Below are 16,503 nucleotides of genomic sequence, written 5' to 3'. Positions count from 1 at the left end.
GTAGTATACCATGCCATACTTTGTATTGTTAGTTGAATATTTTTACTGCTGTAATTGGCTATTGCTCATGTTTGATCTACTCTTACTGTACACTGCCTTGAGTGGATTCCTTCAAAAAGGTGGTAAATAAATCCTAATAATAAATAATGATGACATAGTGTATTTGGCGGAAAACAGGTACATGTACAGCTCATTGGGGTCTCTCACAATGCTTGTGGTAAGTAGATTTGTTCTTTGACCAAAAATCGCTCAGTTATCTGATCACCACGAAAAAAACACACCTTCTTTCTGACAGAAATAATCTAAGTTCCTGTTTTGATATTTAGAATCAGAACACTACTGAGGAAATCCCGATGCTTCCTGCTTTTGACGCAGATGCATGGATTTCTGAACTAATGTCTTTGCCTCTGATGGTGCTTCAGTGTATTGTGAAACAATCCCTTTAAGAACAGCTACACGAGATACAGAGGAGAAGGGGGGGGGGGGGGGGTTGGGGTTATCAGCATGCACATACGGATGGCACAAGTTGTTCATTGTTTTGTTTAAAACAACAAACCTTTTACTGCTAACTCTGGACTGTTCAGAAAAGGACTTTAAAAAGCCAGCTCGATTTGAGAGCTATCAGTGAAAGTCTGACAAGCCAGACCCTTCTGGGTTTTGTAAAAGTTATCTTAAAACAGCTTTGTGTATGCCAATTTTTTTTCTGAAAAGAACATCATGCCCTTATGTCTGTGGAATGAACATTTTAGCTGAAACAGACTTCTACCTGTTGCCAAGCACTGTAAAGAAATAAAAAAAAACCTGAGGGCTGAAAAATCAAGTGGGGGGAGTGAATGGATTTTAAAAAATAGTTTAAGGACAGGGCTAAAACAAACTGCACACTAGAGAATGACACAGGGATGGGGATGGGGACAGAGCCCGTGGTGATGGGGTGGGGACAGAGCCCACGGAGATGGGTTCAGATCCCACGGGGACGGGGCGGGGATGGGGGGACAAACTTTGTCCCCGTGTCACTTTGTACTTTGAAGACAGTTAATGAACTGGACTGTTATTTATGTTTGATTGATGCAGACAACAATGTTTTTATTTTTTGGAAAAACTAGCAAACATGCTGGCCACAGCTAGTAAAATTTGCATGGGGTATCCTGTACATCCTGCTACTAGCACATCTTCCAAGAAGACATCTTCTATTCCAGGAGGGACTGTGGAAGACAGGAGAGGTAGACTGAATCCTGAGATTGTTGATTTCTTATTCATCCACAGATTAAAAAATCATAATAGTGCTTCATAGTGCATTATTTCTCCCCTCTAGGGCATACAGAACAGGTTGTATTTTGTACCCCTGGACATTTGAACAGGGTGGATTAGGATTCCTTGGGGTAGTAGAAGTCAGCTATTGTTGGGGTTGGAAGAGTAGAAGGTGGTAGCGGTGGGAGGGTTTATTATAGTTGCTCATTGTTATTATTGTTTTCTATTTGTAATTTATATACAACAGTTGCACAACATATTGCTCCTTTTTATACTTCAATAAAAAGAATTAAAATTATAAGTGTTGGAGGCTTCGGCAGATGAGAACAGAGCCGACGGAGCAAGGCTGGGGACAGAACCTATGGGGATGGGACAGGGATGGGGATGGAGACAGAAACCACAGGGATGGGGCAAATTTTATTCCAGTGTCATTTTCTACTGCACACGCTCCCCTGGGACTATAGGGGGTGGTGTCTGGGATGATTGATGTCATTTTCTGTCATGTGACTCATCCAAGATGGCAGCAAGTAGTGTGAAACAGGAAGTGACGTTGAGGCGCCCAGTGCTCACTGTCATCTTGAAAAGGGGTGTGGCTTGGGCGGAGTTGACACTTGTGACATGACCAAACTGGGGTTCAGTTATGCAAAAGGAGCAGGGCTATGATGTCACATCCGGTGATGTCATCAAGAGGGGTGGCTTAGGCAGATCCTCAGTTCTGATTTGCTGATGCAATTGGAAGTGGGAATGGCCACATGTCAAAAATATGCGAATTAGCTTTGATGAAATGTGGAAATGAACGAGAGCGTCAGCCCAGAGGTTCTTCTCGGCCGGGCAAAAGACAATCTGGAAATCAAAACGAGCAAAGAACAAGGACCATCGATCCTGCCAGGGATTAAGACACCGAGCTTCCTGTAAATAAAGTAGGTTCTTATGATCGGTGGTCACAGTGAAAGGGTGACTGGCTCCTTCAAGAACATGACACCATTCCTCCAAAACCATCTTGATGGCTAATAATTCCAAGTCACCTATGATATAGTTCCTCTCTGCTGGGGAAAATTTCCTGGAGAAGGCGGCACAAGGTAACATCTTGCCCAAGTTGCCGGCTTGAGAGAGTATAGCCCCCGCCCCAATGGAGGAAGAGTCTACCTTCACATAGAAGGGCTTCACAAGATCAAGTTGCTCAAAGGCTTGAAGCATTTCCTTGGGCCACTCCTGGATATTAGCCTTCCTGCAGGTAAGGGCAGTTAGTGGAGCCACTATAGAGGAGTAATTCTGGATAAACTGGCGATAATAATTGGCAAAGTCTAAGAAGCATTGCAGTGTATTACGCCCTTGGGGGCAATGCCAATCAAAGATAGCAAACAGCATGGCAGGATCCATCTTGAGTCCATCTTGAGTCCCTGATCCAAAATAGTATAACCTAAGAAGAGAAGCTCCTTCTGCTCAAAAGTGCACTTTTCCAGCTTTGTGTAAAGGTGGTTCTCTCGCAGTTGTTGCAGGACTAATTTCACTTGTTTACGAAGTTAGGCCATTGTCCTAGAGAACATCTAGGTAGCCTAGAACACAACTCTGTAAGAGGTCTCAGAAGATGTCATTTACAAAACTCTAGAAGACAGCTGGGGCATTAGCCAGGCCAAATGGCATAACCAAATATTCATAGTGACCATTTCTCATAGTGAAAGCTGTTTTCCATTTGTCTCCTTCTTTAAAATGTATCAAGTTATATGCACAAGTCCAACTTGACAAAGACCCAAGCACCCTGAAGATGGTCAAAGAACTCAGAGATTAGCGGGAGGGGGTATCTGTTCTTAGTCCCTGGTAGTCAATGCATGGGCAAAGGGCCACCTTTTTTCTCCACAAAGAAAAATCCTGCTCCAGCCAGCGAGGCTGAGGGGTGAATGAACGCTTTTCTGTAAATCCAACATGGCCCGAATCTCTGGGTCAGAGAGGGGATAAACTCTTCCTCAAGGTGGCATTTTGCCTGGGAGGAGATCAATAGGGCAATCATAGTCCCGGTGAGGAGGGAGCTTTTCAGCGTGTATTTTTGGGAAAATACATCAGCATAGGCTGATGGTAGCATACCAGAGGAAGTAATGTCCATCATGGCTACAGTGGGATGTACCATATCTAAGCAGCGTTGATGAGAGGTAGCACTCAGTGCAGCAAGTTCCCCATTCTTCCAGTCTATACTAGGACTGTGTTTCTGCAGCCAGAGTAGACCCAAAAAAATGAGGTTGACAGAAGTCTGAAAGACATAGAAAACAATGGCCTCTCTGTGTACTGCCCCAATTCTTAGGCAGAGGGGCACAGTTTTGGATTTGAGATGCTCCAGATATTCCCATAAATGGAGGAGACCAGAATGGCCTTAGTTAATTCTCAAATGGGAATCTCCAAATGATGCATTAGAGCTCCATCGATAAAGTTCCCACTGGCTCCTGAATCAATAAAGGCCTTGGTGTTCTTGACCTCCTGACCCAAGTTCAATGATCCCAGGACCAGAAATTGAGTGTGAGGAGTCCTGGCCTAGTGCTGTTTCCCTGGCCAGGGCAAGGCCTGAAAGTTTCCCAACTTCTTGGGGCATTTGAGGGTGCAGTGACCCTTCTCTCCACAAAATAAACACAGCCTCAAGGTTCGGTGTCAGTGCATCTCTCTTGCTCTGAAATAGGAGAGTGACCCAATTGCATAGGTTCTCCTGAATCTGGTGATGCAGAGTCTTTGGAAGAGCATGAGGGCTGTTGGGAGCTGGGCCCCAACCAAACCATCTGATGTGAAGGCGACATTCTCGTGTTCACGCCTGGAATTGGATATCGATCCGACTGTAGACAAATTAGATCATCCAGAGAAGAGGGAAGAGCTCGCCCTGCTAGTTCATCCTTGATGGGTGCAGATAATCCATGCCAAAATATTGCTACCAGACTCTTGTTGTCCCACTCTACTTCAGAGGCCAATGTACGGAACTGAATGGCATAACTCCCCACTGAGTCTGCTGCCTGAGACTTAGGAGTTCCACAGCGGTGAAGAAGCATTCACAAGTTCAGCGAAGATCCAACAAAATTGTTCTAGAAAACCACGGAGACTGTTGAGCGCTGGGTCATTCCACTCCCACAGTGGGGAGGCCCATGCAAGTGCTTGGCCTATCAGTAGAGAGATAATGTAAGCCACTTGAGCTCGATCCATCATAAAGTCTCTAGCCTGAAGTTCAAAGATGATGAGACATTGATTAATGAACCCTCTACAACTCTTGGGGCTGCCATCCTACCTAGGCAGGGGAGCCAGATGGATCAGAGGGGATGCTGAATTCTACTGAATTGGTAGATTCTGGAACAGGAGCAGTGGCCCCTTGGGAAACTGCAAGTACCTGTAGCTGGTCCATATGACCAGAAAGGTTCTGGACAGAACCAGATAATTGATGGAGCTGCAGAGCCAATTGTTGAAGCAGCCGCAGGACAGGTGACTCGTCTGAGCTCAAGGCCTTGCAAACTGTCACATTTCATAATGAGTGAGCCCTTGGACAGAGGTGGAACACTACTGCCTACCTGCCCAGGGGACATACAGACTGCAGCAAGCGGCGGGTGAGTCCCTGCAGAAGGGATTGCTCCAGTAGACGCGTTGAAGGAAGCAGGAAGTTGTAACCAGAACTGGAAGCTGAAGCTGGAACTAGGACTGGAAGCAAGAGCTTTGCTGGGAGCAGAAGCTGTGCCGGAACTGGAAGCAAGAACTTTGCTGGAGATGGAGCCAGGACTGGAAGCTGGAGCTGTGCTGGAGCTGGAACCAGGACTGGAAGCAGCTGTGCTGAAACTGGAACCAGGACTGGAAGCAGCAGCTGTGCTGAAACTGGAACCAGGACTGGAAGCAGCAGCTGTGCTGGAACTGGAACCAGGACTAGAAGCAGAAGCTGTGCTGGAACTGGAACCAGGGCTGGAAGCAGAAGCTGTGCTGGAAGATGGTACCAGGGCTGTAAGCAGAAGCTGTGCTGGAAGATGGTACCAGGGCTGGAAGCAGAAGCTGAGCTGGAAGCAGGGCTAAAAACAGAAGCTGGAACCAGGGCTAGAAGCAGAAGCTGAGCTGGAAGAATGAACCAGGGCTGAAAGCAGAAGCTGAACTGGAAGCTAGAACCAGGGCTGGAAGCTGAAGCCAGAGCTAGAACCAGGACGACCTGTTGCAAGGCAAAGAGAATGAGAGCAGTGACCGCAGAAGAATACCCAGGGTGTTGACATCAGTGAGGGGCGGGACCGAGCAATGTCAACCCAAATCTAGCCTCCCCCAAATGAGCACACATAGCAGTCAGCAGGCTGGAGCAGGGAGCAGCACAGAGGATAGCGGAGCATGTCACATGGGGCCCCGATGCGGAGGTATGGGAGCGCGGGGGCAACCATGACAACAGAAAAGCTAAAACCACAATCAGCAGAACAGTCAATCATTGAGCAGGGGGAGGCAGAGGATCCAGTGATCAGTTAGTAATTCTCACTGAAGATAACAGCTTATAAGGGAGACCAAGGATTGATGTTGAAAGGAAGACCAAGAGAAACAGGAACTCAAAGCGTTCTCTGAGATAAAACCAGAGTTGATGATATTACCCACAGAAGTGGAATCTCTAACAGAGGGTGAGTCAACTACATTTGTGAGGGGCAATGATTTCTGAAGAGACTGAATTTTAGAATGAAAAAATTAACACAGAGTCTCAGCAGAGGGAATAGAACAGCCAGGAGTAGATTGGGAGCTAGTTGTCATGGGCTGAAAACAGAATGCAGTTCTTAGCAGTGTTTGCAGCTTTAATGATATGAATGGAGGTTATGATAAATGCTGAAGTAATCTGGGAGATTGTTTTCTGATCTGAAGAAGGGCTACCTTCGAAAGCAAATCAAAAAATGTACTAAGTTAGTCCAATAAAAAAGGTATCATCTTATTTTCTTTTCCACATAAAGAACAGAGATAAATAATGCCAAATTACCCCCATCAACTGCTAGAAAACTTGTAAATACAAATAAAAAAATCCATTTAAATTGTCTGTATGCAAATGTCAGAAGGCTAAAGAAATAAGATAAGAAAGTTAATATGTATTCCACCAAAGAAAATTGAAAAAAAAAAGCAGCAGCCCAGGTAAAAGAGAAAAACTTTTATCCTTTAAAATTATTTAAAACTAGTAAAAAAAAGGCCCGTTTCTGACACAAATGAAAAAGGCGCTACCAAGGTTTTCCTCGGAGTGTGTATGTTTGAGAAAGTGTGTGTGAGAGTGACTCTGTGAGAGAGAGAGAGAGAGAGAGTGAATGTGCGAGTGTGTGTTTGTGACAGAGAAAGAGTGAGACTGGGTGCGAGTGTGTCTGTGAGAGAGAGAGAGTGTGTGTGTGTTAGAATGAGAGTGTATGCCAGGGGCCCCCCTCCCTCCCTCCCAGTTTCAGGGTCCCCCCTCCCTCCCATTATTCCTTATAAAATCATGGAGGATGGATTATAGCTTTTACATATACTAATAGTGAGATACGTCTCAACCTTCTGGCAGTCATTTCCCTGTGGGATTCCCTTTCTTCTCCCAGGAATCATCAACTCTGAAAGCCCAAATCCATTTCAGTTCTAAGGGCCATGGAGCCACTTCTCCTCAATCAATCTTTCTACACTTTTCTGATTATAGATTATCATACTTGCTATGCTCCTTCTGAGTTTCAGGGTCCCCCCTCCCTCCCTCCGAGTTTCAAGGTCTCCCTCCCTCCTTTCTTGCAGTAACATCTGCAGTCCAGGCCCTCTGCAGGACCACAGGGGCTGGCAGTGCCTCAGGGGTGGGTGAAGGAAGCTGGGGAAAGACAAGGAAAAGGCATTTAACCTAGTGAGCATCCCCTCCTTCCTTACCGTTACTCCGTACTTGAGCACGATGCCCTGCAGCATGTCGCCTTCGCCCACCCGGTGCTCCACGTAGTGCTCGGTTAGAGGCGCCGTCACGCTGGCCGTGCTGCTGTATGAGCGCGTTTTGGTGCGGGCCAGGCTCAGCGACAGTTCAGCCTCCGACTTGGACCCTGAGCCACAGCGCGGGAAGACGGATGAGCCGAAGCGGCCTGATCCGCCCTCGGTGTGCAATGGTGGCGCCTCATCCACTCCCAGGACAGCCCCGCCCCCCAGGGGTGTGGCCACAATGGCTACGGTGACATCAGCCTGTGCTACGGAGCCTAGCAGACCAACAGCGAAGAAGTCACAAACACAGGCAGAAAGAGCAATAGAACGTTGGAGGTGAGAATTATTATATAGGATCATTTAGAACGCGTATCCAATAGACCAGTTCTAGGACTTCTTCTTAAACTTATTGTCCATTCAGTCCAAAATGGTTTGGCGTTCTGCCTGCTTCAGGGGCTCACTTTCATCACTTTTAACACCCACTAGTCATCTGATCAATTAAAGGTAAATATGCATGATGGAAATCAATACATGTGATGAGAAAGTGTCAGCACTCGTTCAGCAAAGGCAAGTCTTGCTGTCCCAATTTATTAGAATTTTTTGAAGGTCTAAACAAGTGATAATGGTAAACCAGTTGATGTGGAGAAGCATCTTAGAAAGGACATATAAATCTGAAATGAGATTGCACTAGTATTTTAGAATAGAATCTGCTGACATAGACCTGTTCTAAAATACAAGGAGAAACCATAGTTGCATACCTGTAACAGATGTTCTCCATGGACAACAGGATAATGCAGACATGGCCGGGCTTAGGGCGGTGCGGGCAGTGCAACCGCACAGGGCCTCGCGCTCTAAGGGGCCCCGCGCGGCGCACTTCCTTCCCGCCCTCGGCTCGGCCCGACCGGCAGCCTTCCTCCGCTCCGTTCCTCCCTCCCTCCCCCTCCGTTCCGTCCCCCCCACGCAAGAGTGTTGAACTTGTCCTTTTTCTTTCAGTAGCAGCAAGCGACGTGAAGACACTGCTTCAAGTTCTCTCTTTCCTCTTCACACAGTGTCCATCCCGCCTTTTCAATGACGTATTTCCTGTTCCCGCGAAGGCAGGACGGACACTGTGTGAAGACAGGGAAGGAAGAACTTGAAGCTGGCGAGCTCGCAGTGCCTTCACGTCGCTCACTGTTACTGAAAGAAAAAGGACAGGTTTAACACACTCGTGTGCGCGGGGGGGGGGGGGGACGGAGAGGACTCGGGGAGCTGAGGGAGGGCAGGGAGAATCGCTGGCCATGGATGGGATGGGAGGGCAGGGGGAGGGAGAAGGGAGCTGAGGGAGGGCAGGGAGAATCGCTGGCCATGGATGGGATGGGAGGGAGAGGGAGAGAACAGATCGCTGAACAAGGAGAGAGGGCGGGGGGGGGGGGAGAGAACAGATCGCTGGAGGGGAGGGGAGAGAGGAAATTGCTGGACATCAGGACATGGATGGATGGATGGAGGGGAGAGAGGAAATTGCTGGACATGGATGAGGGGAGGGCAGGGGGAGAAAACATAAGGACACAGGAGGATGGTGGACATGGTGAGTGAAAAAATATCAAATGGAAAGACACTGGTTTGGTTCTGGTAGGGTAATTTGCCGCGTAGGAATCGCTACCATGGTTTAATAAGCGGACCTTAGTGTTATTTTACAAAGTATCTGGCATGGAAGGGATTCTACTACTACTACTATTTAGCATTTCTATAGCGCTACAAGGCATACGCAGCGCTGCACAAACATAGAAGAAAGACAGTCCCTGCTCAAAGAGCTTACAATCTAATAGACAAAAAAATAAAGTAATCAAATCAATTAATGTGTACAGGAAGGAGGAGAGGAGGGTAGGTGGAGGCGAGAGGTTACAAGTGGTTACGAGTCAAAAGCAATGTTAAAGAGGTGGGCTTTCAGTCTAGATTTAAAGGTGGCCAAAGATGGGGCAAGACGTAGGGGCTCAAGAAGTTTATTCCAGGCATAGAGTGCAGCGAGACAGAAGGCGCGAAGTCTGGAGTTGGCAGTAGTGGAGAAGGGAACAGATAAGAAGGATTTATCCATGGAGCGGAGTGCACGGGAAGGGGTGTAGGGAAGGACGAGTGTGGAGAGATACTGGGGAGCAGCAGAGTGAGTACATTTATAGGTTAGCAGAAGAAGTTTGAACAGGATGCGAAAACGGATAGGGAGCCAGTGAAGCGACTTGAGGAGAGGGGTAGTATGAGTAAAGCGACCCTGGCGGAAGACGAGATGGGCACCAGAGTTTTGAACCGATTGGAGAGGGGAGAGGTGACTAAGTGGGAGGCCAGCAAGAAGCAGATTGCAGTAGTCTAAACGAGAGGTGACAAGGGTGTGGATGAGGGTTTTGGTAGAGTGCTCGGAAAGAAAGGGGCGGATTTTACGGATGTTGTAAAGAAAGAAACAGGTCTTTGTGATCTGCTGGATATGAGCAGAGAAGGAGAGAGAAGAGTCAAAGACGACCCCAAGGTTTCGAGCTGAGGAGACAGGGAGAATGAGAGAGCCATCAATAGAAATAGAAAACGGGGGGATTTAGCCAGTAATAGGTCATTGGAGACTTTAGTAAGCGCAGTTTCGGTTGAGTGGAGAGGGCGAAAACCAGAATGTAGTGGGTCAAGAATAGCATGTGAGGAGAGAAAATCAAGGCAGCGGTGGTGAACAGCATGCTCAAGTAATTTGGAGAGAGAAGGGAGGAGGGAGATGGGTCGGTAATTAGAGGGACAAGTAGGGTCGAGTGAAGGCTTCTTAAGGAGAGGTGTGACCACAGCATGTTTAAAGGCAGTAGGGACAATTGCAGTGGAAAGTGAGAGGTTGAGAATGTGACAGATAAAAGGAATAAGAGCAGGTGAGATGGCATTAAGAAGGTGGGTGGGAATGGGATCAGAGGAACAGGTGGTACATTTTGAGGAAGAAAGGAGAAGTGTAGTTTCCTCTATAGCAACTTCAGGAAAGGAGGAAAAGGAATGAGGAGAAGGAGAGAGAGGGGAACGAACTAGTGGAGGGAGAGGTGGTGAGGTAGAGAATTCAAGGTTTATCTTTTGAACCTTGTCGTGAAAGAATTCAGCAAGGGTCTGAGGAGATAATGAAGGGGGAGTAGGGGGAGGGGGCACCTTCAGGAGAGAGTTCAATGTGGTGAAGAGAAGTCGAGGGTTAGAGCCAAGAGAGTTGGTCAGTTGGATATAATAATCCTGTTTGGCGCGTAGAAGAGCAGATTGGAAGGAGGTCAGCATGAACTTAAAGTGTAAGAAATCAGCAAGGGTCTGAGATTTCCGCCAGAGGCGTTCCGCTGAGCGGGTACAGGAACGTAGGTAGCGGATATTAGAAGTCAGCCAAGGTTGGGGTTTTGTACGCCTTATAGGGCGGGTCATCAAAAGTACAACAGTGTCTAAGGCAGAGGATAGAGTATTGTTGTAAGAAGAAACAGCCTCGTTGACAGATGTGGATGGTGCCACAGTAGAGAGGAGGTTTGAAACATGGGAGGATAGAGATGAAGGGTCAATATCATGAAGATTCCTAGATAAACTAGATAAGATAGGACGGGACTGGGAGGGAGGAGATTTAAGTGTGAAAGTTATAAGATGGTGATCAGAGAGGGGAAGATCAGTGGCAAGGAAACTTGAGGGTGAACAGTTGGAGGAGAAGATGAGATCAAGACAGTGACCATTTTGATGAGTGGGGGAGGTGGAGCATAGTTGGAGATTAAAGGAGGATGTTAAAGCGAGTAACTTGAAAATATAAGAGTTGGAAGGATCATTAGCAGGAATATTAAAGTCACCAAGGATGAGAGAGGGGGAGGAAGGATCATGGAAGAAGGCAAGCCAGGCGTCAGTCACTGAGAAAGGATGAAAGGGACTTATCAGTGGGACGCTAAATGACTGCTTTTCGAAGAGGCAGAGGAGAGAAAAGGCGGATAGAGTGGACTTCAAAGGAGGAAAAACAGTGAGATTGAGGTGGAAGAAGGGGTTGAAATCTGGAGGAGGGAGAGAGTAGTCCGACACCACCCCCGCGACCAGCAGGGCGAGGAGTATGTGAAAAAAGATAACCGCCATGGCAGAGGGCTGCGACTGAAGCAGAGTCATTAGGGCAGAGCCAGGTTTCTGTTATGGCGAGCAGATGGAGGTGACGCGAGATAAAGAGGTCCTGGATATAGGGGAGTTTTACAGATAGAGCGGGCATTCCATAGGGCACAAAAGAAGGGCAGAGAAGAGGAGGGGAGTAGAGGAATAGAGATGAGGTTAGAGAGGTCACGGTGAGATCTGCAGAGTTGGGATAATAGTTGGTGAGGAGGGCCAGGATTGGGATTGATGTCACCGGCTGAGAGTAAGAGAAGGAGTAAAAGAGAGCGGAGGAGAGTAGGAGAGGTGTGGCCACGAAGGCGTCGAAGGCGAGAGGTATTTAGGTGGAATGGGGAAGGCAAAATGGAGGGAAGAAAGAGACGGAGATTAAAAGCCAAGAGGGAGGAAGAAGGTAGGAGAGAAGGTGAGGTGATGAAGTTGATGGATGGGCAGTGAGTTCCTGTAGCGGAGAGAGGTAGGGGGTGAGGGAAAAGATTAGGAAGGGACAGGGCAAGGAAGAGAATGTGAATAGGGGCCATAAATGACTGAGGTACTTTAGCAACTGGGAAGAAGATCAGATGTAAAGAGAACGGCGTGGCACATAGAGCGGAGGCCCTCAGTGGATTGGAGTGGACCTGGGTGTCACCCCGGAGAAGGCTGAAAGGATATGCAGATGAGCTGCAAGTCCTCCACAGCACCTGAAAGGCTGCCGGTGGTAGAGCTGGGCACCTCTCAGCTGAGAAAAGGCTTACCAGGGGTTAGGCCAAAGCCAGCATTCCTCCCCCCGAGGGTCGCCTGATCTTAGTCAAAAAGCACCTGTTTGTTATTATTGAGGTGCTACCCGAATGAATATTTTTTTCTATGGAAAGCTGTACAAGGAAACATTCTACTATGCTCTGTTGCTACACACTCCACAGTAGGTGGAAAAAAATCTTGATGTTAACAATGTGGATTTGATTTCTTCATTGGTAAGAAATCAGGGAAATCTGCTGCAAACAGTTTTTATATACAGTGGGGGAAATAAGTATTTGATCCCTTGCTGATTTTGTAAGTTTGCCCACTGACAAAGACATGAGCAGCCCATAATTGAAGGGTAGGTTATTGGTAACAGTGAGAGATAGCACATCACAAATTAAATCCGGAAAATCACATTGTGGAAAGTATATGAATTTATTTGCATTCTGCAGAGGGAAATAAGTATTTAATCCCTCTGGCAAACAAGACCTAATACTTCTTGGCAAAACCCTTGTTGGCAAGCACAGCGGTCAGACGTCTTCTGTAGTTGATGATGAGGTTTGCACACATGTCAGGAGGAATTTTGGTCCACTCCTCTTTGCAGATCATCTCTAAATCATTAAGAGTTCTGGGCTGTCGCTTGGCAACTCACAGCTTCAGCTCCCTCCATAAGTTTTCAATGGGATTAAGGTCTGGTGACTGGCTAGGCCACTCCATGACCCTAATGTGCTTCTTCCTGAGCCACTCCTTTGTTGCCTTGGCTGTATGTTTTGGGTCATTGTCGTGCTGGAAGACCCAGCCACGACCCATTTTTAAGGCCCTGGCGGAGGGAAGGAGGTTGTCACTCAGAATTGTACGGTACATGGCCCCATCCATTCTCCCATTGATGCGGTGAAGTAGTCCTGTGCCCTTAGCAGAGAAACACCCCCAAAACATAACATTTCCACCTCCATGCTTGACAGTGGGGACGGTGTTCTTTGGGTCATAGGCAGCATTTCTCTTCCTCCAAACACGGCGAGTTGAGTTCATGCCAAAGAGCTCAATTTTTGTCTCATCTGACCACAGCACCTTCTCCCAATCACTCTCGGCATCATCCAGGTGTTCACTGGCAAACTTCAGACGGGCCGTCACATGTGCCTTCCGGAGCAGGGGGACCTTGCGGGCATTGCAGGATTGCAATCCGTTATGTCGTAATGTGTTACCAATGGTTTTCGTGGTGACAGTGGTCCCAGCTGCCTTGAGATCATTGACAAGTTCCCCCCTTGTAGTTGTAGGCTGATTTCTAACCTTCCTCATGATCAAGGATACCCCACGAGGTGAGATTTTGCGTGGAGCCCCAGATCTTTGTCGATTGACAGTCATTTTGTACTTCTTCCATTTTCTTACTATGGCACCAACAGTTGTCTCCTTCTCGCCCAGCGTCTTACTGATGGTTTTGTAGCCCATTCCAGCCTTGTGCAGGTGTATGATCTTGTCCCTGACATCCTTAGACAGCTCCTTGCTCTTGGCCATTTTGTAGAGGTTAGAGTCTGACTGATTCACTGAGTCTGTGGACAGGTGTCTTTCATACAGGTGACCATTGCCGACAGCTGTCTGTCATGCAGGTAACGAGTTGATTTGGAGCATCTACCTGGTCTGTAGGGGCCAGATCTCTTACTGGTTGGTGGGGGATCAAATACTTATTTCCCTCTGCAGAATGCAAATAAATTCATATACTTTCCACAATGTGATTTTCCGGATTTAATTTGTGATGTGCTATCTCTCACTGTTACCAATAACCTACCCTTCAATTATGGGCTGCTCATGTCTTTGTCAGTGGGCAAACTTACAAAATCAGCAAGGGATCAAATACTTATTTCCCCCACTGTATGGTTCAATGGTAAAGATTAAAATTTGTGAAAAATTTAAATTGAATAACTTGTGTGAATGAACAGTCATTGAAATTAAAGTAGATTCTGTTAAGTGTATTATACATATCCCTTGAATCTTTTTTTTAAACTACAATAAATAATATTTGGGTTCTTTATTATTTTTTTTGTTCTACGACAGACTCAGTGTATCATCCACATGAACGCAATCTGAAAGGTATAACCCAAAAGAAGAAAGATTGAGAACTACTGATCTAGAGTGCGGTGAAGGGGGGGGAGCAGGGATGAGAGTGAGAAAAAGGACTTTGGATCTGTGTGGAGGGAGAAAGGAGCGGTGATCAGGGTGGGATGGGAGTGCAAATCCTATTCACAGCTCTGAATAGGGAGCTGAAGAATGGATAAGGAAGGGGATCTAAGGAATGGGGAGGAAATCTCAGGTGGGTGAGGGTAGAAAAAATATTAGGAAGGAAGCGAAAGAAGTAGAGCCAGAAGAAAGGAAAAAGACTTCAAAGGTATTTACCTATTTTATTAATACAGCTTAGTAATGCACTTATATTTGTTATAAGGAAAAGCTGAAGGATATATGCCATTTTGGCAATTATTTTGCAAGATACTGTAATGTGCATTGAGATGTTGACCAAGCACAAGTCTATTATAATGGCAAGTTATGGGATAATGCAATTATTTTGAAAAATGAAAGTGTTTCCAAAGTTTCCATAAGTGTGTATGTGGTTTATGTTCATTCAGGACAGCTGTTGGGTAACTGTTTACTTTAAAAATCTGTCATCAAGTGCACTCTAAGGCATTATTTATGAGTATATCAAGTACTACCTACACCTGCATGCCTAGTGCCCACCCATGTTAACTCTTGGCCCACTCAAAATGTCAGATCTGGCTATGCCCCTGCTATAAAACCACACTCACCTTTCAAACACCATCATGGCCAAACAGAAGCTCCACCTTCCGATCACAATTTACACTTTCTATTTTATTTTTATTGGACCTTAATTAGAAGTGGATAACTATCCTCACAGACTTGCAAGTAAGCAACAGAATGCAGTCTGAGATCAGCCAGGGAATAAATGTTGCACATTTCTGTGAGCTAAGAGTTTCCAGTGCTAAATTTGTTGTGTTGCTACCCTTAGATGACAGAAACTCTCTACTCACAGTGAAATAATAGAGCAATGGGCTGAAACCAGGGGACCCCATTCAAATTTCGCTGTGGCTCCTTATAACCTTAGGAAAGACATTTAACCCTTCATTACGTCAGTTGTGAGCCCATTAGTGACAGGGAAAATACCTACTGCACCTGAATGTAACTTGCCTTAAAAAAACAAAAGGTGTGAGCTAAATTTATTTATAACATTTGTATCCCACATTTTCCCACCTATTTGCAGGCTCAATATGGCTTACATAGTTCCGTAATGGTGATTACCAGTTCCGGAAAAAAGAAATACATAGTTAAGGTAGAGGAGCCAGAAATGGAGTAGGTATTCAGGAAGGAAAGTTCATCTTATAATAAAAATCGGGATAACTTTGCTTGAAACAATCATGAATATTAAATACCTAAGGGGCCCTTTTATTAAGATGTGTTAGACGTTAATGCATGCCTAACACAGCTTAAAATGGTGTACCCCATCCTGCGGTAAATGCCAAGAGTGTGCATGCCTAGTAAGATGACACATAAGTAATACAAAAAAAAATACTCACTTTATAGGCAGGGAGCATAAAATTTATTAGCATGTATCCTCTCTCTCTAGATTGGTGGTTCTCAACCTGGTCCTCGGTACACAACTAGCCAGTTGGATTTTCAGGACACCCATATGAACATGCACGAGGTATACTTCCATACGTGGGAGCTACTGCATGCAAATTTATCCCATGCAAATTCATCATAGGTATCCTGAAAACCTGACTGGCTAGGTGTGTTCTAAGGACTGGGTTGAGAACCCCTAATCTAAAGAAAAACTATACGATTATCCATTTGATGCAAGATTTGGCCTTTGTATTCAGAGTATAAAGAGTAATAGTAGTTCAGGGTCATAAACATTACAGATTACAATTATATATCAGTTTACATTAGTCAGTCTGTGCTTAACTAGCATATACCCATTGATTTATCATTTTATAATCAATGGTTATGGTCAGTGAGGAGTTAGTGCACACAGTAAAGACAGACATACTGCACCTCAGACCAAACTCCAGCTTCCCAAACTGTCATGCAATCTTGACCCTCACAGCGCTGTGCAGAACTGGGTTTCGGAATGGGGCAGGCCTTTTCTTGAGCTCTAATCAATGTTCCATTTCTGAGCTGCTGGGTGCAGGCTACTTGTCTGTTCTGGTTTCCTTTACCACATGACCTCGAACATGGAGTCCATTCTGTCATCGTCCATCTAAGCAAATGCATATATTTATTTATTTACTTATTTATTACACATTACTAGCCTGCCTAAAAAACTAAGCACGTTATAACTTACATACTCAAAAGAAAAACATGAGAAGAGTATTTTCAAAATGAAGTCAATCTGACTTTGGACGTTTTGCTGAAAACATCCAAAATTCAAGTGGCATAGAAGGGCATTTTCGAATGGGGACGACCATCTCTAAGAGCGCCCATCTCTAAGGACGTCCATCTTTCTTTTCAATCATACGGTCGGGGACGCCCAAATCTTGACATTTAGGTCGACCTTAG

General features: G+C 45.9%; 1 protein-coding gene across 1 annotated transcript in view; it reads right to left on the bottom strand.

The window, feature by feature from the left end:
* The window catches only part of ADAMTS19 (ADAM metallopeptidase with thrombospondin type 1 motif 19), a 269,857-nt gene that overhangs the window by 37,581 nt on the left and 215,773 nt on the right, over positions 1–16,503 (bottom strand). The window contains exon 19 of the mRNA XM_030192330.1: positions 16,000–16,204. Coding sequence (XP_030048190.1) covers positions 16,000–16,204 — 205 coding nt within the window. The remainder of the gene's footprint in view (positions 1–15,999; positions 16,205–16,503) is intronic.

This window comes from Microcaecilia unicolor, chromosome 2, assembly GCF_901765095.1.
Source record: "Microcaecilia unicolor chromosome 2, aMicUni1.1, whole genome shotgun sequence".
Lineage (NCBI taxonomy): Eukaryota > Metazoa > Chordata > Amphibia > Gymnophiona > Siphonopidae > Microcaecilia > Microcaecilia unicolor.
Note: the sequence above shows the minus strand (reverse complement) of the source record. Positions and strands in the feature narration are given on the sequence as shown.